The sequence below is a fragment of the Scaptodrosophila lebanonensis genome, unplaced genomic scaffold (assembly GCF_003285725.1).
Source record: "Scaptodrosophila lebanonensis strain 11010-0011.00,11010-0021.00 unplaced genomic scaffold, SlebRS2 tig00000238-arrow-arrow-pilon, whole genome shotgun sequence".
In the NCBI taxonomy this organism is placed as follows: Eukaryota; Metazoa; Arthropoda; class Insecta; order Diptera; family Drosophilidae; genus Scaptodrosophila; species Scaptodrosophila lebanonensis.
This window is the reverse complement of record NW_022060625.1, coordinates 323,420-348,116: the sequence shown is the minus strand read 5'-3', so window position 1 is coordinate 348,116 and position 24,697 is coordinate 323,420. Positions and strand designations below refer to the sequence as shown.

Genomic DNA, 24,697 nt, shown 5'->3' with positions numbered 1-24,697 from the left:
CCCAGCAAAAGGGTTTTAGTGGCCCAGCCAAAGGTTTTATGGCCCAGCCAAAGGTTTTGTGGCCCAGCCAGAGGTTTTATGGCCCAGCCAAAGGTTTTGTGGCCCAGCCAAAGGGGCACAGGCGCGAGGCACTGTGAATAAAAGAATTCACTTGACTTTTCTGGCCGACTTGAAAAAACTTCCCTTACCTGGCCAAAATTCACAAACTGCACAATACTGTTCTTCCGAATGCTCTGTTCCTCGGCTTAAATAAACAGAAACCACTTGCACTTAGGTGTTGCGTAACAAGAACATGCGCTTTAACTTTTTAAATATATGTGTATAGTATACACGCACAAAAGAAATATTCGTCAGCACTGCTCAAAAGTCGCTGTACTAATGTTCGATCGGCGCGCCGCTAGGTAGCGTGAAGCTGCACTTAGCCGAAGCCGAACTTACTAAATCAACAACAATGCTATGCATATGCGTGGGCGCAATAATAAGATAAGTAACAACGGCATAATCATACGATGCGACGGCTGCTTATCCAAGGTGACCTAAGAGCGCGATAACGTTTGCCAAAAATAAATGCAACAATTGTAAAAGCTTGCTAGACCACCAGCCCAGTAAGAAACTGGACACTACACCACAGTCAAAGCGGCGAGAGTCTTACTAGAGACGTCTTTTACTGAAAATAAAAGAACAGTTTCCCACATACAAGTACGTCACTTCTTTATTTGAATGTCTTTCAAGTGGTAAACGCCAAAGGTTTTCCCTGACTCGTTTACGAGTTCGTAATATGCGGGACTAATTTTGCGTTTAACCTTAGCTTCAACAAAAACAGGGGCAAGCTTGGCATTAAACTTTCTGCCAGCGTTACTCTGTACAAAATTGCGTGCAAAGACAGAGTCACCTACTCGAAGTTGCACGGTTCTGCTGCGCAAGTTATAAGTCCTAGCATTTATGTCATGGGATGCTGAAACGTTTTGCTTCGCTTTCAGCCTAACAACCTGCAGCGCCTGTGGTTGCCTTAAGAGGGCATCGTCGGTCAACAGATTCAATTTACGCAGAAGCTCATAGTCCTTGCCGTTCATTACCATGTTTTGACCAAACGCTAGGAAATATGGTGAAAATCCAGTACTACGATGTACATTTGCTCGTGATGTAAATTTCTTTAGAGGGAACAAGAAATGAAATTTTGTAAAATGGCGATGAGAATACCAATATTTCCGCTTTTCGATCTAGGGTACGGCCCTAAAAGATCAAGATATAACTTTTGGAAAGGTCTTTCCGAAACCATTGGTTTACCCAAAGGTGGTCGTAAAACGATATTTGGACTTTTAGTAGACTTACAAACCGAACAATCTGCAACATACTTTCTTATCTGCGTCACCATTCCAGGCCAAAAGAAATATCTCTTCAATTTTTCTACAAGTTTGCCTGTCCCACAATGAGCTGAATCCGGTGAATCGTGTGATCTAAGCATAATGACTTTGGTGAGACCAGATGGAATCCACAATTTCCAAGAATCAAATTCTTGAGCTGCGTCACCTGTAGCATGTTCGGTGCGCTTATACACAAAGTTATCTACCACTTTTAAGTCGGGCAATTTCGACTGATTCTCCTGAATACGCTGAATCAAGTCCAAATATTCGGATGAGCTGAATTCTTTAGATGTTAGGTCTACGATCGGACCACTTGTGTCAAATTCACAAATCGCTGGTTCATCGCGTCGAGATAGGGTGTCGGCTACGATATTTTGTGAGCCGCCGCGATGTATTATTTCAAACGAAAAACTTTGCAATTTAATAGCCCATCGAGCCAATGATAAAACCTAAATATTTAATTTCGCGCATGCAGAATTTTGATTTGCCAATATTAATTGTCAATTTTGCCCTGCGAAGATAACCTGCAATCTCCTGTAAAAGAAGTATGTGCGACTCAAAGTCGTCCGAGAGAACAAGGAGATCATCAAGATAGACAAAAACTCTGGTTCGTAAATGTGCAGGAATAACATGGTCCATGAGTCGACAAAGTGTTTGAGGTGCATTGCACAATCCGAAGGGCATTACCTTGTATTGGTATAATGGCCTGTTAGGAATCGTGAACGCAGTATATTGCCTAGACTTCTCTTCTAAAGGTATCTGCCAGAAAGCGTGCTTCATGTCGAGACCTGTTATAAAGCGAGCTGGAGGTAATCGACTTAAGATTCCGTCGATATGTGGTAGAGGATATGCGTCTTTGCGAGTAAAACACAATTACTGCTCCAGGGACTTTTAGATTCTTCTATTATGTCCATGTCTAACATTTTATCCACTTCATCAAACATTTGCTTCTCTATAGCCGGGGAGACAGGCCAATGACGTTGCTTAACCGCTATAGCATTACCAACATCTATACTATGCTCGATCAAGTGTGTTTGCCCTAACCCTTCTTTCTCGTACGAGGGAAATTTAGCAATCACATAATCGAGAATGTCCTTCTGAGTGGGGTTCAAGACATGCATATTTGGAATTTCTTCGCTCTGATCATAACCGATGTCGAGTTCGGATACTCGTTCCACAGGTTTCAGGATGTGAGTCAATAAACCAAATGACTGCCAAAAATCTATACCCAAATATACGTCTTGTTTAAGATCTGGTATTATATAAAATTCAATGGGCTTTGTCCTGCCACGATATGTCACTTTCGATGTAAGTTTGCCAATCACCGAACACTCTGAGTTGTTAGCCGTTTTAATATTGCCTGAACATTTTTGGCATTTCGGACTAAATCTGAGTTCGCTAGCCGCTTGATTGCCTATGCAACTAATTGTAGCACCGGAATCCAAAAGAGCAATATATTCTTTGTTCTCCAAAGTAAGTTCGGTAAATAGGCGATTGTTTGAGCTTAGGAAAATTGCGGAAATAAGTCTTTTCCGGGTAGAACGAATCTTTTTCCAAAAAGTTCTAAGTCGAAGAGTTGAGCGTCTTGGCTTAAGGTTCCAGTTCATACTGTTCACCTCAGCGAAAATGCGTTGCCGCGCTGCTGCGTACTTGGCTAACCTTATATGGAAAGATAAAAATTGGTTTGCACTCGAATGTGAATTAGATGAGTTGTGTGCGACTGGAGTATTCAATTCTATGGGCTGATCGGCCCCAGTCTGCAAGCGACCAGCTGGGCTTAATGCCTCGGATGCGACAGGAAGTTGTGGGCCTGCACATCCACATGCTGGTTTTCCGACGGGTTACAAGTCGGGCACAAGGGCTTGAAAATGTTTTTGGCACCACCGCCAAAACAAAATATTTTCCGTTCCTCTAAACAGTCATCAAAACGATGTCCTGGTTTATCACAATTCCAACACACTAATGGTTTACGTTGAATAGCTGATACATCCTCATTCAAAAGCTCTTGAGCTGGAACTTCTAGCTCTGCTACACGAGAACGGTGCTCAAATTTTCCTCTTGCAGTACTCGATCGGACTTGTTTATAGAATTGCTCATGAGTACGTATTTCTTCCCTAAGCCTAGCCAAGGTAGTAATACCAAGATGCATGAGCTCATAACGCAAAGAAGTTTTAGCGTTATGAATCAGAATACGGACAAGAGAACCTATCAGTTTCTCCACTCCATCATTGGAAGTCTTCGAAAGATTCTTGATCGCCTTGCCGACGCGAATTGATCATTTCCCAAACATCCATATCGTCATCTATGTCGTCGAATTTCTTTCGAAATTCTACACAAAATTCTTCCCAAGTAAATCGAGGATTGGAACGATGGAATCGCCAAAACCAATCGTTGGCTCTCCCAGCGAATAGCATGTATAAATGGTCACATAAAAGTTGGTAGTTTCCATTCAAGTTTTGTACAGCAAGTGAACGAACTCTGTACAATAAATCTTGGGCCTGCATACTATCTTTGCCACCATCAAACCTTATATGCCAGCTTTGTATTATGCTGGACACCTTCTGAATAGGGATAGAAGAATTCGATAAATTCAAAATGTTTGCTGCATCAGGATTACGATGAACCGAAGCCAATTGGGTTACTTCACCAGGACGTCTAAACCTAGTCCTTTCTTCACTCTGTTGTTCGCTTGGCTCACTACGGCCTATCTGTAGTGCCGCTAGTTGCGCACGTATTGTTTTTTCAATTGTGTCCGCCATAACTGAATTAATGGTCTGAATCATTTGATTCTGACTCGACTGTATGGCCGTTTGTACCAAATTTGCTACTTCGACGCGATCTATAGCCCTGCCTTTTGTAGTATATAAATTATCGGGTAATGCTTCTCCTTGCACACGACTCATAGATCGAGTTTGCACGCCCCGCCTTGGAGTTGCTCCTCTATTTCTTGAAGCTCTAAAAGTGCCGTGTGCCTGGGAAAGTACTTCCGTAGCCACGTTAGCTTGAGTACCACTGCTACCACTGGCTTCTTGAAGTTCCACTGCCAAATTGTTATTTATGTAAGTCAGTTGTTCTACAGAACAGACTCGCTTGCACACTGGACAAATCGATGACGCTTGAAGACATTCCACTATACATCGATTATGAAATTTGTGTTTGCAAGGTGCAATTGCCACTAATTCGTTTTCACGAATGGTTTCCTGACAAATGCCACAAAAGGGGTCTAAGTCTTGTAAAGACTGCGCTAAGTTTTCGTTACTATGTTGCATAGCCATTATTATACTAATAAATACAAATTTCTGATTAAAAAAACCAATCAAAACTTTTGGTCCACCACTTACTAGATATCAAAACCATAGCCAAAAAAAAAAATAAGACAATCTAATCTACAAAAGTTTTCGTCTGCCTTATCTACTATTGCAATTAATGAATTCTATTGTTTACTTGCGATAAGACTGAACAGTGATGTTGGTCAGACCACCAAAGTATCTCTAGCGATCTGCAATTCCAGCCATCAAAACTCACATCAAATGCAAGCTTAGTTTAGATATTATACATTTTCAGCGTGAGAGTTCTCAAAGAACAGATTCGCTCTGGTCGACCAATCCGAAACCACCGAATTGCAATCGCAGTTCCAAGAGACGAGGCTCTGAGCTCCCAAACCACTACGCTGTAGACATATAAATCTACTGAACATTCAAAATTGTGAAACTATATTGGATGGAATATAAGAGCATTCAGCCTAGATGGCTTTCGGGTATCTATCTTTCGGGCATCATCTATCCGGACCGCCCACCTGTTGAGAACTGGTGTTGCTTTTGGGTGCCAGCGGTCATGCCAGCTGACAGGGATGAGCCCCACGTTGGGCGCCACTTGTGTAGTGTGGCGGGATGTCAATTTTTTAAGCAAGCCCCTAAATTTGGGAGCTACTGGTGAAGAGGGAGCGGGTGAACGAGTGTGCTCTACATTCTCTCACCGTGCTATGGAAGATTCGAGGCGTGCACTTCTTGCGTTGCTCTAACTTAGCTCGTCGGACGGGGTGGGGTTCTTTCTCCTCCTTACCATAGCGGACACACCACTACAAGAAAATAAGTGCACTAAACAGAAACTAGCAAAACGAACAAATGGAGTATTTGGATTTGTTCCCACAATCAGGACAGAAGCGGACAAACAGAGGGGTATTAGATGTAGTTATACTCTATTCTGTACCCACCCTACCTTGGCATACCGGAAATAAGAATAATGGTCGGTAGCCCCTATAGCAAATTGATGTTACTTTAAGTTTGGGTTTGGCGATGACATCTTAGTTAGTGATGGACCAGCGAAAGGAAATTTACGAATTCATATCAAAGTTAAAGGTATATATTATCATAATTTATAGTTCAAAAACATTCTCTTATATATATATAGGTATATATACTAAATAGTTTGCAACACATCAATATCTACCGTATGTAACATTCCAAAATAAGGCTCATATGTACATTATTCAAAAAAACATTACAGAAAATTCATTTAAATTTCAACATAAGAAGTGGAATCGAACGTAAATTGGAAATAAGATCAGATTGGAAAGTATGATGTCAAAAGATCAAATAAAAATGCAAATCACTTACCATGCACTGCCGTCGTTGAGCTCAAGAGGACTTGCTGGCACAAAAAAAAATATTAATGATCTTAAACTACATACATACTTCCTAACTTTAACTAGCAAAACGAACAAATGGAGTATTTGGATTTGTTCCCACAATCAGGACAGAAGCGGACAAACAGACTAATGTAGAGTACATTGCTTCTAGGGTATTAGATGTAGTTATACCCTATTCTGTACCCACCCTACCTTGGCATACCGGAAATAAGAATAATGGTCGGTAGTCCCTATAGCAAATTGATGTTACTTTAAGTTTGGGTTTGGCGATGACATCTTAGTTAGTGATGGACCAGCGAAAGGAAATTTACGAATTCATATCAAAGTTAAAGGTATATATTATCATAATTTATAGTTCAAAAACATTCTCTTATATATATATAGGTATATATACTAAATAGTTTGCAACACATCAATATCTACCGTATGTAACATTCCAAAATAAGGCTCATATGTACATAATTCAAAAAAACATTACAGAAAATTCATTTAAATTTCAACATAAGAAGTGGAATCGAACGTAAATTGGAAATAAGATCAGATTGGAAAGTATGATGTCAAAAGATCAAATAAAAATGCAAATCACTTACCATGCACTGCCGTCGTTGAGCTCAAGAGGACATGCTGGCACAAAAAAAATATTAATGATCTTAAACTACATACATACTTCCTAACTTTAACCTTGTAGTGAGGCGAAATTTAGGTTCGATTACAAAAAAAACTAAAGGAAGTTAAACTAAATCATTATTTAAAAATAAAAAAAACGAAACTAATTTTTATAGACGATATGATGCTTAGCATTAGATCCATTACAGCATCATGGTCGCCGCCAGTAACTTTTAGTGGCTTTTTGTGTCGCAGCACAAATTTAATAAGATTTATATGGCCACGTTTCTGCCTCAAAGGAAAACTAACATAGAGTAGTATGTATGGGCCTAACACATAGTGGGGAATCTAGCAGCTTGTCTTTGGAGTGGCAATGCGGAGTCCGTTCTTCGGAATCTGGTCGCATAAAGAGCTTGAAGTCGTCTATGAAAATAGTGCAGCCATCAAAGGAAACAAGCGTGGAGAGTTTCCGAGGCACTAATACTTGGTCCGGCAAAAAGGGTTTTCCAAGCACGATATTATTATGTCCGATTATAAACCAGCCAAAATGGGTTTCCAGGCACGAGACAGGTGCTCTGCCAAAAGGTTTCAAACCCAGCAAAAGGGTTTTAGTGGCCCAGCCAAAGGTTTTATGGCCCAGCCAAAGGTTTTGTGGCCCAGCCAGAGGTTTTATGGCCCAGCCAAAGGTTTTGTGGCCCAGCCAAAGGGGCACAGGCGCGAGGCACTGTGAATAAAAGAATTCACTTGACTTTTCTGGCCGACTTGAAAAAACTTCCCTTACCTGGCCAAAATTCACAAACTGCACAATACTGTTCTTCCGAATGCTCTGTTCCTCGGCTTAAATAAACAGAAACCACTTGCACTTAGGTGTTGCGTAACAAGAACATGCGCTTTAACTTTTTAAATATATGTGTATAGTATACACGCACAAAAGAAATATTCGTCAGCACTGCTCAAAAGTCGCTGTACTAATGTTCGATCGGCGCGCCGCTAGGTAGCGTGAAGCTGCACTTAGCCGAAGCCGAACTTACTAAATCAACAACAATGCTATGCATATGCGTGGGCGCAATAATAAGATAAGTAACAACGGCATAATCATACGATGCGACGGCTGCTTATCCAAGGTGACCTAAGAGCGCGATAACGTTTGCCAAAAATAAATGCAACAATTGTAAAAGCTTGCTAGACCACCAGCCCAGTAGGAAACTGGACACTACAATTTGTAAAATGCATATTTTAAAAATCGTTAAATGCAAAGTTGTAATTTTAGTTACGTAGATTATATTACCCAAATTTGAAATCGATCGGACAAAATTTATAACACAAACTTTTCATTTGAAAAAATGAATAAATATTAAAACCCCAATAATTCAAGCTCCAACACAAATTTCTAAAAACTGAGTACGCAGTTTTGTTTGTATTCTTTTATATATTTCTTTGTTTTGTACATGTGGCATTAGGGTTTGCATTAGAAACTTTATGAAGCAACAACAAATTACGAAGAACGCAAATATCAAATAGTTGGGGACATCATATACACACACTCACACACAGAACAAGCAACAGTTCGTGTCGATGTATGAAAAAGTAAAGAGAAACATGCATGCATATGTACATACATATGTATGTATGCCTGTGTACGTACATATGTAGCATGTATGTACATTCGTATGTATGTATGTATGTATACATTGGACAATCGAGCACTGTTGTTTGATTGTAATAAATAATGTTCTATGGTTTTAAATCAAATTTTTAAAACGAAAAACAACAACAACTGCAAGTCATTGGTTCGCGCTTCTTTTTTCGTTTTGATCATTTACGCCTGTTCATTGCAAAGGCAAAATGCCAAAAGTGTACAGTTACCCAGTTACAGTCGCTAGGTAACGACTGCGTTAGCGATAGTAAAGCAGAAACCGAAAGCGGACCTACGCATATTCTGCTTCGCGTTGCGGGCAGATGTACATATGTATGTTTGTATATGATTTGTTCTAATTGATCTCAATAAATTATAAGATGTTATTATTTAAATTTTCTGTTAATTGCATTCAAACTTCGATGGAATTATTGATTGTATCGACGGATTCAACTATCGATAGTTTTGATGCTCTAGCATATAGAGCATCCGACACATGCCCATCTCTAGCATCTCAGCTGATCGCATATTTACAGCGACTTACCGTTTTAGTGTTACCTAACAACGCTACAAATGTATTCTGAACAAATCTAAGAGTCAATTGTGAAGCCTATTTTGTGAGTGTATTCATGCGATTTACAAAAGCAGACACACACCTTTTACATTCACAACAATCATATTTGGAATTGAAGACACAAATTAGTGTTGAATTAAAAAATTTAATGCAAAATTTATATATGTATGTATGTATGTATATAGGCGGATGACGCCTGCATGGAAAATTTAAATTTATGTACATATCAGCGTTGCCAAACGCTCCAATTTTGGCGGGACGTCCCGATTTATAAATCAAAATTAAATGTCCCGCGTCGGACTTTTCGGGGATAACGCGACTGTGGAATTTTTTTGAGAGTATACAAACTAAGTTTGAAGTTAATCAGATGAAAATTGTAGATTTTTCATACAAACGTTGAAAGGATACACTATGAAGGGATACTTGAGTCAAAATTTTAGCTTCCTAGATTTTACCGTTTGGGCTGTACGTTGATCACCAATCAGTCAGTCAGGACAAACTGTTTTATATATATAGAGATATTGGACTAAAATGTGTTTGCTTCAACTCTTATAGTCTCTGAGATATAGATGATTATACGAACGGCATTTCCGAAAATCCTTGGGGAGGTGTATAATATAACATAAACCCTTCCATATTACGGGTGCAAGCTATAAAACTGAAAAATACAAATTAAACATACCTAATTGGAAGCTTTCCATCACTCTTCCGCTCGTACACTTTTGATGTTATGATGTCGCGTGCAAATCCAAAGTCTGCCACCTTGCAAACGTGATCGTCCATTATTAAAATATTGCGTGCTGCCAGGTCGCGATGAATAATCTACATAAAAAGACGTTTTAATTGTTTTTATTAATTGATATTTTAGTTTTATTTCAACTCTGTACCTGAACGGTAAAAGAGTAAAGGTATAAATTTAGTGCACAGTGAACAAAGCTGAAGTCTATAATACTCTGTACTACACCTACATAGGCATAGATATAATTATAAAAATTTAATAAATTAACAAAATAAGCAAATGTATGTGTAGAACAATTATTGAAATTTAGAATTATTAAGAAAATTTAGAAACAAAACGAGAAGCTAAAGTCGGATGTCCCGACTAAGAAATACTCTGTACATATTTGTAGAATAATTATCGAAATTTAAACAAGTAGAGAAGCTAAAGTCGGGTGTCCCGACTTTGAAACACTCCATCTATATTTGTAGAATACAAGGTGTGTTCCAAAGTAAACAGGACTTTTAAAAAACAAGTAAAAAAGCTAAAGTCGGGTATCCCGACTTTGAAATACTCTGTACATAAGCTTAGAATAATTATAGAAATTAAAAAAAGTAAGAGAATTACAAAAAATTTTCTTAATCGATTTTACCTCTCTTGGTATTCGAACTCACGTAAAGGGTGTATAATTGCACATATACAAAGCAATTGCGTCTATGTGAGTGTATGTATGTATATGCTCGTATATTCGTGTCTGCGCATGTTCGCAGTCAACCAAAGCACCAGCATCAACAACAGCGCTGCCCGCTGCAGCAGCAAAAATATATTTATGGTTATAACTTCTTGTTAAATCGGTCTATCATGATGGAACTTGGCATACGGACACATAATTGCTAACTGGGGGCATTTGCAAAATTTGAGTTCGAAATTCCAAGAATTCCGGGAGTAATTCGATTTGCATGAGAGAAGGGGGTGGGAGGGAAATTCCAAAATACACATTTTCTGCGTATTCACATAAGGCATCTGGGACTAAAATTTGGTATCCGTAGGTCTTATAGTCTCCGAGACATAAGCAATTATACGAATGGAACATCGGGAAAACCGCCATAGGGGGGAAGTGGGGGGAAAATCGAACAAAAAAAAAACGAACTTGCATAGCGTACACACATAAGGCATCTTTGTGCAAAATTTTGTGTCTCTAGCTCTTACATTCTCTGAGATCCAGGTGTTCATACGGACGGACATGACTGCAAACATGATTACACATACATGAATAGACGCGCATAGACATTGACAATTGCGTCACATAGACGCCATTGCTTTGTATATGTGCAATTATACACCTTTTACGTGAGTTCGAATACCGGTAAAATCGACCCAACTTTTATTTTTTAATTTTCTTAATTTCTACAATTATTGTAAACAAAGTCCCGACCCGACTTTAGCTTTTTTACTAATTATTTATTTAACACAACTGAATTTATACACTTCCACTTATATACAAGTATATCTATACTTATTAAACGGTACAAAATGAAATACATAATTGCGTCTGTGCGCAACTTCTTCAGGCAGGCTCTCAAAGATCACTTCTCGTCATATGAAAATATATATGAACTTATATAAATTATTGAAAACAAAGAAAAATGGGACGCTTGCTTTTAACTTTAACTTTAATATGGAAATTACGATAATATTTGGCGACGAATATGCTTCTATTTAGTACTAGCTTACAACTGACTTCAAATTCGGCTTACATGCTAAACTAAGCCTAAGGCGGCGAAAAGAGAGCGCGAGAGCGGCCGTTTGCGGACGTCGCCTCGCGCCCTTTTAAACTAAAATTCAAATAATTCTCTTAAACTATCTTAATCTAAAGCAGCATCTGACATCGTCCTTCAACGGGCAATGGCGCCAGCCGATGAATCGCCCTCCGTAGATTGCCACTACTCGTGACGACGTCGGCCACCCGCACCTTCCCGTCTGTCCCGGCGTGAGTCGTGGTGACCCTGCCAAGTACCCACTTTTGTGGCGGCACGTTGTCTTCGACCACCACGACGAGTTGTCCCACGACGACGTTGAGTTCCTCCTGGAACCACTTCGCTCGCACCTGGAGGCTCGAAATGTACTCCCGGGACCATCGCTGCCAAAATCTGTGCTTGAGACATGACATCGCCTTAAGCAGGTTTGGCTGTCGATGTCCGGGAGCGGTGGAGTTGGAGTCGCCAGAAGAGGCCGTCTGATTAGGAAGTGGCCCGGGGTTAGCGCCTCGCCGTTGCTGGGGTCCGCGCTGAGTGGTCCCAGTGGCCGTGAGTTCAGCACCGCCTCGACGCTCGCCAGGAGGGTTCCGAGCTCTTCTGCGGTCAGGAGCGCATTGCTCACCGTCCGTAGGAACAGGTGCTTTGCAGACTTGACACCTGCCTCCCATAGACTGCCGAAGTGAGGTGCTCTGGGTGGTATGTACGCAAACTCGCATCCTTTTCTTGATGCGAATTCGCGTACGCCTTCCGCCTCCTTCTCCCATCTCGCCCGGAACTCCTGCAGCTTCCTGTCGGCTCCCACGAAGTTCGTTGCGTTGTCGCAGTAAACTTTGCGAAGGACACCTCTCCTGCCGACAAACCTTTCAAAAGCCAAGAGAAAAGCATCAGTGGTTAGATCTGACACAAGCTCTAAGTGAACCGCTTTCGAGGCAAAACAAACGAAAAGAGCCACGTACGACTTGTACGGTGGCTTGCCACGGATGCGGAGCGTTGTGCTTATAGGGCCACAAAAATCAACACCACATACTTCGAACGGGTGGAAAGGCTGGAGCCTGTCTGCCGGAAGATTTCCCATTACTTGGGAGGCCAACCGGGGCTTCCATTTGAAGCAGAGGATGCACGAACGTACTGTTTGGGGACACACTTCCTGAGCGTTAACCAGCCAAACTCGCTCACGGAGCAGGCTCACCAGCGATCTAGGGCCAGCATGGCAATTTGACACATGCAAATAAGATACGTACGATCTTATGAATTGCGACTTTTTAGAAAGCAACAACGGAAACTTGGCTCCGTATGGGATAGAAGCATTTAATAATCTTCCCCCCACTCTCAGCAAGGAAAACAAGAAACCGTCTTCTCTAAACTCATGTAGAAATGGACTCAGACGCTGTAAGTTAGCGTTAAGTGTTCTCTTTTTTCGAACCTTGTCGATTTCGTCACCGAACTCATTGTCCTGGATTACTTGAACAATTTTGTTGAATACCAAATTGAGTTCGCTTGGCTTGGCTATAGGATCAAAGGGATCAAAATTCGAGACCTTTCTGCACCTTTGTATAAATCGAAAAACCCAAACGAACACCCTCAGCAATTTTGAATGTGACGAGTAGCTTTCGATAACTTCGAGAATGTAATTGGCTACTTTGGATTTTGAGGTCAAAAGTGACACTTTCCAACCATTCGCAGTCGAAACATAAATACAGGCGCCATAAGCTCGCATTGAGGCATCGGCGAACGCAAGTATTTGAATGGGTGACTGCGTATCTGTATGGACGAATCTAGGGACTTGAATACCGCTGAGGTTCAACAAATTCTGCTTAAATGAGTCCCAAACTGTATGAAGATTCTCAGGGATGGATTCGTCCCAATCTAGTTTTTGTAGCCATAAATCTTGCAGCAACATTTTTGCTTTGGTGATCAGCGGGCAAAGAAGGCCCAGAGGATCGAAAAGCCTGGCAGTCACCGATAATATGTTCCGTTTTGTCGAGCGGAGATCTAGGAAGGAATTTTCCAACTGGAACTGAAATACATCTTCCTTCGGCAACCACATAACGCCTAGCGTTTTGGTTGGGTCTGAGTCGACTGTGGCTACTGGAATAACTGTGCTATCAAATGCGGACAATTCAGAGCAGTTCGAAAACCACTTTGCCAATTCGAAGCCTGCACTTTGAAGAACGTGCGACACTTCTGCTCGAAGCTTTTTTAGCTGTTCAACGCTTTCAGCACCAGTTAACATATCGTCGACATTAAAGTCGCTCCGAATAACTTCAGCAGCTGTTGGATGTGAGGAACGGACCATTTCACTCAGTCTTGTTAAACACCGCACCGCCAAGAACGGAGCTGACGACGTGCCATATGTTACAGTGTTTAACCTGAAGATTTTTAAAGACTCAGACGGATCTCTTCGCCACACTATGAGCTGATAGTTTCTATCTGCTTCGTGCACCATCACCTGACAGTACATTTTTTTAATGTCTGCCGCTAAGGCGAACTTTCGCAAACGAAAACGAAGCAGCGTAGAATAAAGCTCCTCCTGAATTGTTGGACCGACCATTAAGTTATCATTCAACGCAATCTGAGTGGACGTGCAGCAAGAGGCATCGAAAACGACACGCAACTTGGTCGACGTGCTTTGAGGCCGCAGGACACACTGATGCGGAATAAAATAGTGTGGAGTATCTGGAATTTTGTTGTCCGTTGAGGACATGTGACCGAGCGAAACATACTCGTACATAAATTCCGGATACATGCTTTTCATTTGAGGGTCTTTTGACAACCTCCTTTCAAGCGACAAAAAACGACGTTTCGCAATTTCATACGATGAGCCAAGACTTTTTGGGTCAGATTTAAAAGGTAACCGTACCTGAAATCGACCAGACGACAAGATTTTTGTATTATCAACAAAGTGTTGTTCACAAAGCTGTTGCACAGGTGAGAGAACTTTCGAATTATTAGGCAAGTCCTCAATGGACCAAAACTTTTGTAACGTTGAGTCTATCGAAAGTAATTGTTCTTCTTGGCAACTTAAATTCACTGTTCCTTCTATACTCGTTGTAGGTTGAGTAGAGCATCTGCCTGACACTATCCAGCCGAGAAGCGTTTTTTGTAATGTGGGAGACTCAGGGCCTTGCTTTATTTGTCCTACCGACAATAAGTCGAAGAATGACTCTGCTCCAATTAGCATATCAATTTTTTGCGGTTTATGGAATTGATCGGCCAATTGAATATTTTTGGTGGTGTTCACCGCTTGATCGGGATGATAACCAGAAATCGATCCCAAGATCCAATAATCTGCGGAAAACTCGCTACAATTGACACGCGACTTCACCACTGTATGAATTCTTTTCATGGCACGCGCATTGGTGTCTCCAATGCCGCGCAAGACCATACCTCTCGTCTGATCTGTAGCTTTTGAGCTAGATCCTCAGTCACAAAGTTGACTTGTGACCCAGAATCTAACAATGCTCTTGCTAAAACGAAATCGCCACTTTTCGTTTTAACGCTCACGACTGCTGTTGCAAAAACCACTCTATCCGAAGCAGTCGCATGCATGGCATGCGAAGTGGAAGAGCTATCTTGAAGATATGGTGGCTGAGAGGGTGGTGGTAACGCAAGATTTGTGCTAGCAGTATAAATATGTAGCAATGTGTGATGAGAACGTTGGCACACGCTACATTTCTTTGCCTTACACTTCGCTACTGTGTGGCCTCGTCGGAGACAGTTTATGCACAAAGGCGCACCTTTAGCGAAGTCAAACCTTTGCTGCACTGACAAGGCAATATATGCCTGGCAATTGCCAATCGAATGGTCAGCTGAATTGCAAAACTGACAAAGGTTATTCTGTTCGTTTTTGGAAGCAACGAACGAGCTTTACTAGCTTCTTCAGCAACAATATGCTGGTAGCGTCTTTTAAGAGCAGTCTCACAATCTCGCCATAGTGGGAGCTTTGTGTAGTCGAGCTGCTCTTCCCACTTCTTTTTTGTGGTAGGATCGACTTTGCCTAACTAAATAAATTAAAATGGCATTAGCGATTTTCTTGTCGTCACCAATTGACAGAAGTGAGTCATAGGAGGCCGACACTGTGTCGATCAGGCTTCTCAAAGCAGACGCAGATGGCTGGGAAATCTTTTGCAGATTGAAAAGTGTCGATATGTTATCGAAAAATATTAGGCAGTCATTATCGTACATATATTAAGTGATTGAATTTTTCAATATCATGCAGTGTGTCATCATTGTGAACAAAGGTTTCAAAAAGACTCATGAAATTTTTAAATTCAGAATGCTTGCTGCTAAAAGTTGGAAGAGCGACCGCTGGCAATCGACACCTTGGCTTTTTTGAAGTAGACGGTGCAATACCGTTTCTTGGAATTTTGAAATTATATTTGTATATCCATCCAGTTAGTACTTATGTGTCCGTGTGCTAAGTTTCATCATGATAGGTCAATTCTGAAGAAAGTTATAGCCATAAATAAAATCGCAGCGCTGCCCGCAGCTGTTTTTATACTCTGTACATAAAATGTACAAGAGTATATTAGGTTTGCGCGAGCTGAAAAATGTAATAGACAGAAGGAGGCGTGGCAGACCCCACAAAGTATATATATTCTTGATCAGCATGACAAGACGAGTCGATTTAGCCCTGTCTGTCTGTCACCAAATTTTGCACAAAGATGCCTTATGTGTGTATTCTATACGATTTTTTTTTTTTTTTTTTGATTTTCCTTCCCACTTTCCCCCTATGGGGGTTGTACCGTAACGCAGTTCGTATAATCGCCTATATCTCAAAGGCTATAAGAGCTAGGGACCCCAAATGTTAGTCCAAGATGCGTTGTGACGGCCGCAAACGGCCGCTCTCGCGCTCTCTTTTCGCCCTAAACTAAAATTCAAATAATTCTCTTAAACTATCTTAATCTAAAGCAGCATCTGCGCCAACATCATATAGATGGGGCCATGTCAACTTAATTTCACTTTTTTTTTTTTGTCTTAACATATTGATATCGGCCAGGGGCGCATAAATAAATTCAAATGATAACGTATTTCGATAACATTTCTTAACAAAAGAGAGAAGTGATATTTGCCATTGAGAGGGTTAAAATTGACTGATTATGACATGAGAATATTTCCAGTAGATATTGATAGGTACGATATTATAATAGGACTTAAAATTATATAATTATTTAATTGTAGTTGTATGTAGTTTGACCCAACAGATACGTACACCTTTGTATGAATGTACATATGTATGACTAGCAGGTATTGCCCGTCTTAACCCGCTCAATATAATGTTTCCAATTGTATTTATTTTGTGTGTGCATAACTTACCCATATGTTTTCACTTTATAAGTTACCAGTAGGAAGGCATTTAAGGTATTTAAATGAACATTTTCTGTTCTTGACAAAAAATTGTTCAGTAGTCCGTTACATTTTTGTTCTTGCCAAACTATTTCGTTAAACGAACATAACCACTATAACATATTTTTTAAAGCTCGTTTTCCCCCCTGTATAATCATAAGCTTTTTTATGATTCCAAATATGCGAAGTTATCTTGGCGAAATAATTGCAAAATAAGCGAAAACGAAATTGTTCAATTTAAAGGAGGTGCACAAATGTTTATTTTGCATAGGTAGCGATCGCCGAGATTTACAAAGTTTATGCTGGTAGACGGAAAGCTAAGCTTCTCCGTACCAGATGCGATAACGAAAAACGAACTTGACTTGCAGAGTTAGCGACAATAACTAGTACATATGTGGCGGCTGCGCAGCAGCCTATGCAAATTTATGGCAAGCAACAAAAGGAAACGTTAAGTGCTCGGCTTGCTATGCAAAGCAAGTGACAAGAAAACGAGCACTTTGCATTGAGTTATTTACGTTACTTATTAACTATGATGTGCTGCTGGTTTTGGCTGTTTTTGGCCGGATGACCAAACATACTCCCCCTGTTGAAGAACCAGGGTCTTCAACAACATCTTGTTTCGGCAGCGGGCATAATTTGCGAACGGCTCGCCGAATGGTTCCAGTGGAAGTCCTCAATTCTGCAACTCTCGACACGCCATCTGCGCCGATGATGAGGCTGACCACCCTTGCTAATGGCCATTTGAGGGGCGGCAAATTCTCGTCCTTGACCAGAACGACATCATCAATGGAGAGTCCAGGCTGCGACACTCGCCATTTTGAGCGCTGTTGAAGAAGCGTCAAGTATTCTTCACGCCAGCGAGCCCAAAATATCTGCTGGTAGTACGTCACGCGCTGCCATCGATCCAGCCGATTGAAATTGAGCTTCGTCAGATCAGGCTCAACGTACGTTGACAGCGGAGCAGCACCAAGAAAATGAGCTGGAGTCAAGACATCGAGATCTGCTGGATGTTCTGAAAGGGATAACAATGGGCGAGAATTAATAATTGCCCCGATATGGCATACAAGCGTGCGCAGTTCATCAAATTCGAGCAGCGATAGTCCAACGGATCTGTAGAAATGATGCTTGGCAGTCTTTACAGCCGCTTCCCATAGACCACCAAAGTGAGGCGAGCGCGGCGGAATGAAACGCCAATCAATACAGTCAGCAAGGCAAAATTCTTGCACAGCCTGCAGGTGCTCGCTGGATTCAAAAAGACGCTTTAGCTCAGCCATCTCGTTCCGTGCGCCAACGAAATTTGTAGCGTTGTCAGACCAGATCCTCGTAGGTCGACAGCGCGTCAAAATAAAGCGTTTAAGTGCATTTAAGAATGCTCCGGTGGTTAAATCCTTCACCAACTCCAAATGCACAGCCTTGGTGGCGAAGCAAATGAAAATGCAAATATAGCATTTTATTGGTGCCTTATTGCGGACCTCGCTTTTGTAGAAAAACGGCCCACAAAAATCCACACCAGTGACCATAAAGGTATGTGAAGCATCAACTCGATCCTTTGGCAGGTCAGCCATAACATGCTCCACAAGACGAGGCTTGGCTCGAAAACAAATGGTGCATTTGCTGACTACGCTGCACACTGTTTTCCGACCGCCAATTGGCCAATAATGCAACCGAATTGAGGCCAGCAATGCACGAGGTCCAGAATGCAGATTACGGACATGGTAGTGCATAATGACTGAACGCGTGACTGGATGACGCCTTGGAAGTATAATTGGATGCTGGGCTTCAAAGTCGAGCGCAGAGTTACTTAGACGGCCACCAACGCGCATCAATCCAGAGCTGTCGAGAAACGGAGATAAAGAAAGACAGGAGCTAGACGATTTCAAAGTGTGTCCGGCCTGCAAGGTCTTGTATTCGTCCCGAAGCGTAGACATTTGAATTGAGCGCATCAACAGCAGTGTACCATGACGGATGCAGTCCACCGATAGCCCAGGAATTCGTACACGGTGCAGGAACTTGTATACATATGCAAACACGCGCTGCAGCTTTCCAAATGTGTTAACATATTTGCATTGCTGTGCAATGTCTTCGCACAGTGTGGTGCTTACAAACACTTTAGAGCGCTGCTCAGGAAGCGACGAGACGGAATTGCAAGACTCTGGCCAAGAAGATTTATCTTTCGTCAGAAATGCGGGACCATGTAGCCACAAGTTGGACTGGACTAATTCGCTGGGCAAAGCTCCACGTGAAAGTATGTCCGCAGGATTTAAATCGGTTGGAATATATCGCCATTCCATGCCAGAGGTCAACTCTTGAATAGTTGCGATGCGATTGGAAACGAAAATTTGAAACCTGGATGGCTCGCTGCGAATCCAAGATAGCGCTACTGCAGAATCAGACCAACAATAAAACTTGCAGTCGAATAACTCCATACGAGATATTTCGTTTATGAGTTGTGCCAGCAAAACGGCTCCGCACAACTCTAGTCGGGGCACGGTCAACGATTTGAGCGGCGCCACACGAGATCTGGAACACAGCAGCTCCGCACGAGATTGGCCTTGCGTGGTCGAAATGATGTACACGCAAGCTCCATAGGCATCTATGCTGGCATCACTAAAACCATGCACTTCAATGGAAACACCAACAGAAAGTGCAAGCCTTGGAAATTTCAGCTGCTTTGTGCGCTCAAAATCTGCAATAAGATTATGCCAAGATGTTGTCAATGATGCTGAAAGGCTTTCATCCCAATCAAGCCTTTCTCTCCAAAGCGCCTGCAGGAATATCTTAGCCTTTGCGATTACTGGTCCAATAAGGCCAAGCGGATCATAGAATCTGGCAATAGTTGACAAAACAGTGCGCTTGCAAATTCGACCAGATGTCAATGCTGGCAGAAACGTGAAAATGAATAAATCCGTCGCAGGATCCCACGACAGTCCTAGAGTTTTTGTTATGTCGCTGCCATCATCAAACTTAACTAGAGTTTCTTTGTCTTCTTCCGGAACTTGTTTGAGCACATCAGGATTGCTGGAGCACCACTTCCTTAGCTTGAAATTAGCCTTGGCAAGTAGCCCTGTGGTTTGTCTCATAATTTCTATGACTTCGTTTGTAGAAGCACCACCAGTGATTAAATCATCAACATAAAAATCGCGGCGCAAGATATCGGAGCCAATAGGAAATAGCTCATGCTCATCTTCAGCCAGCTGATGCATAGTGCGAACGGAGAGAAACGAGGCAGGCTTTGTACCGTAAGTGACGGTATCAAGACGGAAAACTTGAATAGGCTTTTGAGGCGAGTCACGCCATAGAATGCATTGAAAATAGCTATCCGGATTTGATACTCGCACGCAGCGGTACATCTTGCAGATGTCTCCTGTTAAAGCGATAGGAAACGTGCGAAATCGAACAAGCGTGTTTGCGAGCTTTGACTGAATGGAAGGACCAGCCATTAGGATGTCATTTAAAGAATGACCAGAGGATGTGGATGCGGAACCGTCAAACACGACTCTCAACTTTGTCGTTGTGCTGTCCTCCTTCAGAACGCAATGGTGCGGCAGGAAATACTTGCACAAATTTAGCGAAACTGGCGATACAAGCGACATATGACCCAACTCTAAATACTCCTTAATGAATGCAGAGTACTGTGCTTTGAGAAGTGGATTGCGTTCTAACTTTCGCTCCAAGTTTATGAACCGACGATAGGCTTGCGTATAGGAATCGCCAAGCAGATCTGTACTGAGCTTTACAGGCAATCGGACGGAATACTCGCCAGTACGCAGGCGCCTGTAATTAGCCTTGAAATGCTCCTCGCAGTCGAACTCTTCTTTGGTGAGTTTTACAGCCGGATCGACACCACTTTCGAGTTCCCAAAAAGAGCGAACCATCTGCTCGATTCGTGTATTGCAATCCTGTGTAGACGGAGAATTGGATGCAACCAAAGCAGATTTCTGACGCTGCGAGCCACCTCCAGTAACTATCCAGCCCAAACGAGTCTGTTGCAGAAGTGGCAGGCCATCAGCCAGTTTAATCTGACCTACGCACAACAACTCGTAGAATAAATTGGCACCGATAAGCATATCAATTTGCTGTGGCTTGAAGAACGCCGGATCAGCTAAGCGGACATTGCTTGGTATATCCCAATGAGATATGTCAACCGTGAAATTTGGTTGGTTCTCAGTAATGGAAGGAGCGACCAAAGCAGTAATATTTGCGGAATAGTCAGTGACCAATGATTGCAAGCATAAGTGCACAGTGCAACCATCAGACTTGAAACTGACGTCACCAAGACCAGACACAGAGGCCGACGACTTGGTCTTTCGAAGTTGGAGCCGGTGAGCGAATCGCGAAGTTATAATGTGCAACTGTGATCCGGAATCGAGCAGTGCACGGCAGGGTACCCAAGTCCCGGCGCGATTTTGAATGCTGATGACAGCGGTGGCCAAGAGCACAACATCTGAGCCGAGATTTTGGGCAGGCAATGAAGCAAGCGATGATGGCGAAACAGCTGCGAGAGCGCTACGTGGCAGCAACAATGAAGACGGCCGCGAGTGTAAGTCAGAAGCGGACGATTGCTCAGGCATCAAATTTACGGCAGCTGAATTATTAAAATGCAATAAACTGTGATGTTTGGCACCACAGGTTCTGCACGATCCAGAATTGCAAGTTCTCATTCTGTGTCCCTTTCTAAGACAATTTATACACAGAGAGAGGCGTTTCGCTTCCTTTAAACGAAGTACAGGCGACAAATTACCAAAAAGTGGGCAACTGTATATTTCGTGTGCATTTATGTCACAAAACAGACAACCATTTGCGGATGGGTTAGTGGCGACAAACGAGCGTTTGGTGTTAGTGTTTTTGTTCTTTCCCACCTGATAATTCGACGAATATGATGCCATTGCATGCTCGATGTTTTCCAATTTTTGGCACCTGCTATCCAAGAATGTCGCAAATTGCTCCCACGACGGTATAACGTTTAATGGGGCGGCTTCCTCCCACTTTGCCTGCGTCGCAGCATCCACCTTGCCCAAAATTGTCTGAACGACGATGCTGCCAGCTACATCTTGCATATTGCCCAAACTCAACAGTGCACGCATATTTGCGTTGACTTTGTCGGACAACTCTCGCAGCTTGCTTGTAGTTTCAGCCCTTTTAATGCCCAAAATCTCGGAGATGTGTGCCTGGAAAATAAGACGCTTATTGTTAAACCGCTTGTCGAGTAGGTCTAACGCCACTGAATAATTTGCACCACTTATCTCAAGCGCACGAATCGTGTCCAACGCAGATCCTCTTAAGCTTGACCTCAAATGCTGCAACTTTTCCACATCGGAGAGATCTGGATCCTTGGCGATCACTGATGTGAACATCGAAGCGAAATCTGCATATTCAGTATATCCACCACTGAATGTAGGCAACTTAAGCTCAGGCAAACGAGACCGAGTTATCACAATGGTAGACTGATCATCTTGCCGAAGCGTCGAACACGGCGGCGCGCCAGATTGCATCCTTTGTATTGCATTTAGCAGGCGGCCCTCCAAGCAGACCACCAGCTCAGCAAAGTTGCAGCGCAAACTGCTGCCAATCTCGTCAAAGTCCAGCTCCTCTAATTTGTCATGCACCAAATTAAAAGAGGCCTGAATACTTTGCAGCATTTCCACACGTTTTCGCAGCTCACTTTCTGAAATATTGTCAATTTCACAATCGTTTATTTTATTTTGAATAGAAAGCGCCCACGCATATAATGATTGCGCCTTGCGCTTATAAAACTCAACACTATTGCTCGTAGCCTGCACTGCATTGCCCACAGCTGTTGACGTCGAAGCTGTTGGCGCAAGCGTCGCTGCATCAGCTACGTCAGCAGCAGCTGATGCGACAGCTTGGAAGGCGCGCATTTGACCGTCGCTCTCAGACATTGTGAACGCGAGAGAGAACCGAAAACCGAAAATAGCAGAGATAAATGACGCGCGCGAATAACTGTTTTATCTGCTGATGTTCGTTGCCCTCAAAAACGTCGCTTCACACGGCTGCTTATTGGCGGTACAGTAGGCACTATGAACTTATATTTTTGCACTTATGTACATGAATATTTTTTGTGTACAATGAGCTCAATTATGTACGCTTTTGTTTTTTAACGCGATTAAGCAAGGTTTTGTGGAATTATTAATCACGTCGGGGTCACCAAAATGTATAATCATAAGCTTTTTTATGATTCCAAATATGCGAAGTTATCTTGGCGAAATAATTGCAAAATAAGCGAAAACGAAATTGTTCAATTTAAAAGAGGTGCACAAATGTTTATTTTGCATAGGTAGCGATCGCCGAGATTTACAAAGTTTATGCTGGTAGACGGAAAGCTAAGCTTCTCCGTACCAGATGCGATAACGAAAAACGAACTTGACTTGCAGAGTTAGCGACAATAACTAGTACATATGTGGCGGCTGCGCAGCAGCCTATGCAAATTTATGGCAAGCAACAAAAGGAAACGTTAAGTGCTCGGCTTGCTATGCAAAGCAAGTGACAAGAAAACGAGCACTTTGCATTGAGTTATTTACGTTACTTATTAACTATGATGTGCTGCTGGTTTTGGCTGTTTTTGGCCGGATGACCAAACACCCCCTTTGGAGCTAGAATTTTCCAAAAGCCTTTCTTAGTGTGCTCCTACACTATGATGGATACTATGAAAGGATACTTGAGTCCAAATTTCATCCTTTACCGTTTGGGCTGTGCGTTGATCACCAATTAGTCAGGACAAACTGTTTTATATATAGAGATAACGCAACGTTTTAAGATAGACTATGTGCAAAAAAGGGGAATAAATATAAGGGTATATCCTAATTTTAAATTCACATTTGAGTCTTTTCGTGCCATATTGAGTCAATACGGCCACGCACAAACTCGGAATATGAAACACGGCACTCGTGTCAATGCCGTGCAGCAATGAGCCACAATCAAAAAGCATCTCATCTCAATTTGCTAGAGTAAAACTTTCGATAGTTGAAGCCACCGATACCATCAAAATATCGAAGTTTGAATGCAATAAGCAGAATATTTAAATAATAAAATCTAATTATTTATTGAGATCAGCATCATAAGAACAAATCATATACATACATACATCTGCCCGCATTGCGAAGCAGAATATGCGTAGCTCCGTAATTCGGTTTCTGCTTTACTATCGCTTACGTAGTCGTTGCCTAGCGACGGTAACTGTAAACTTTTGGCGTTTTGCCTTTGCAATTAACATTAAATGGTCAAAACGAAAGAAGAAGAGCGAGCCAATGACTTGCAGTTGTTGTTGTTTTTGGAGCATTATTTTTTTTACAATCAAACAACTGTGTTCGATTGCCCAATGTATACAGTAAAATAGCCTGTACTCTCCACAAAACAGAAAAATTAAAAAAAACATTTTTTTTTAATTATTTAAAAAAAACAAGATAGAACGCTACAGTCGAGCAAACCCGACAGTAAAATAGCCTGTACTCTCTACAAAAAAGAAAAATTAAAAAAAAAATGAATTAATTAATTAAATTAAATTAGAATACATGTTTATGTTCAGTTTTAACAGCACACATTTACATCAAGTACCTATGCGTGTTTATATGAGTGTATGTATGCAGCACAAAGTTGAACCAAAGCAGCAACATCAACAACAGCTGCGGGCAGAGCTGCAGGCAACGCATGAGCAGCGATTTTACTTATGGCTATAACTTTCTTCAGAATTGACCTATCATGATGAAACTTGACATGCGGACACATAAGTACTAACTGGACGTAACTACTAAAACTGATTTTAAAATTCCAAGAATTACGGGAGTTATAGAAAAAAACACGAATTGCGGGGGAGTGGGGGGTGTATCAGAATAAAAAAATTAAATTGACCTGCCCAGGACTTAGGGGAACTTAGGGGAACCGATACCAAGGTTGGTTATTCTAGCTCTTGTACTTCCTGAGATCCTTGCGCTCATACAGACAGACGAACAGACGGACGGACAGACGGACATGGCTATTTCGACATGTCTTGTCATCCTGATCAATAATATATATACTTTGTGGGGTATGCC

The 24,697-nt window shown here is 41.9% G+C and overlaps 1 protein-coding gene across 2 annotated transcripts in view; it reads right to left on the bottom strand.

The window, feature by feature from the left end:
* The window catches only part of LOC115630050 (tyrosine kinase receptor Cad96Ca), a 216,022-nt gene that overhangs the window by 20,932 nt on the left and 170,393 nt on the right, over positions 1-24,697 (bottom strand). For both annotated transcript variants that reach the window (XM_030526682.1, XM_030526681.1), the window contains exon 9: positions 9,511-9,650. In XM_030526682.1, the coding sequence (XP_030382542.1) occupies positions 9,511-9,650 (140 nt within the window). The remainder of the gene's footprint in view (positions 1-9,510; positions 9,651-24,697) is intronic.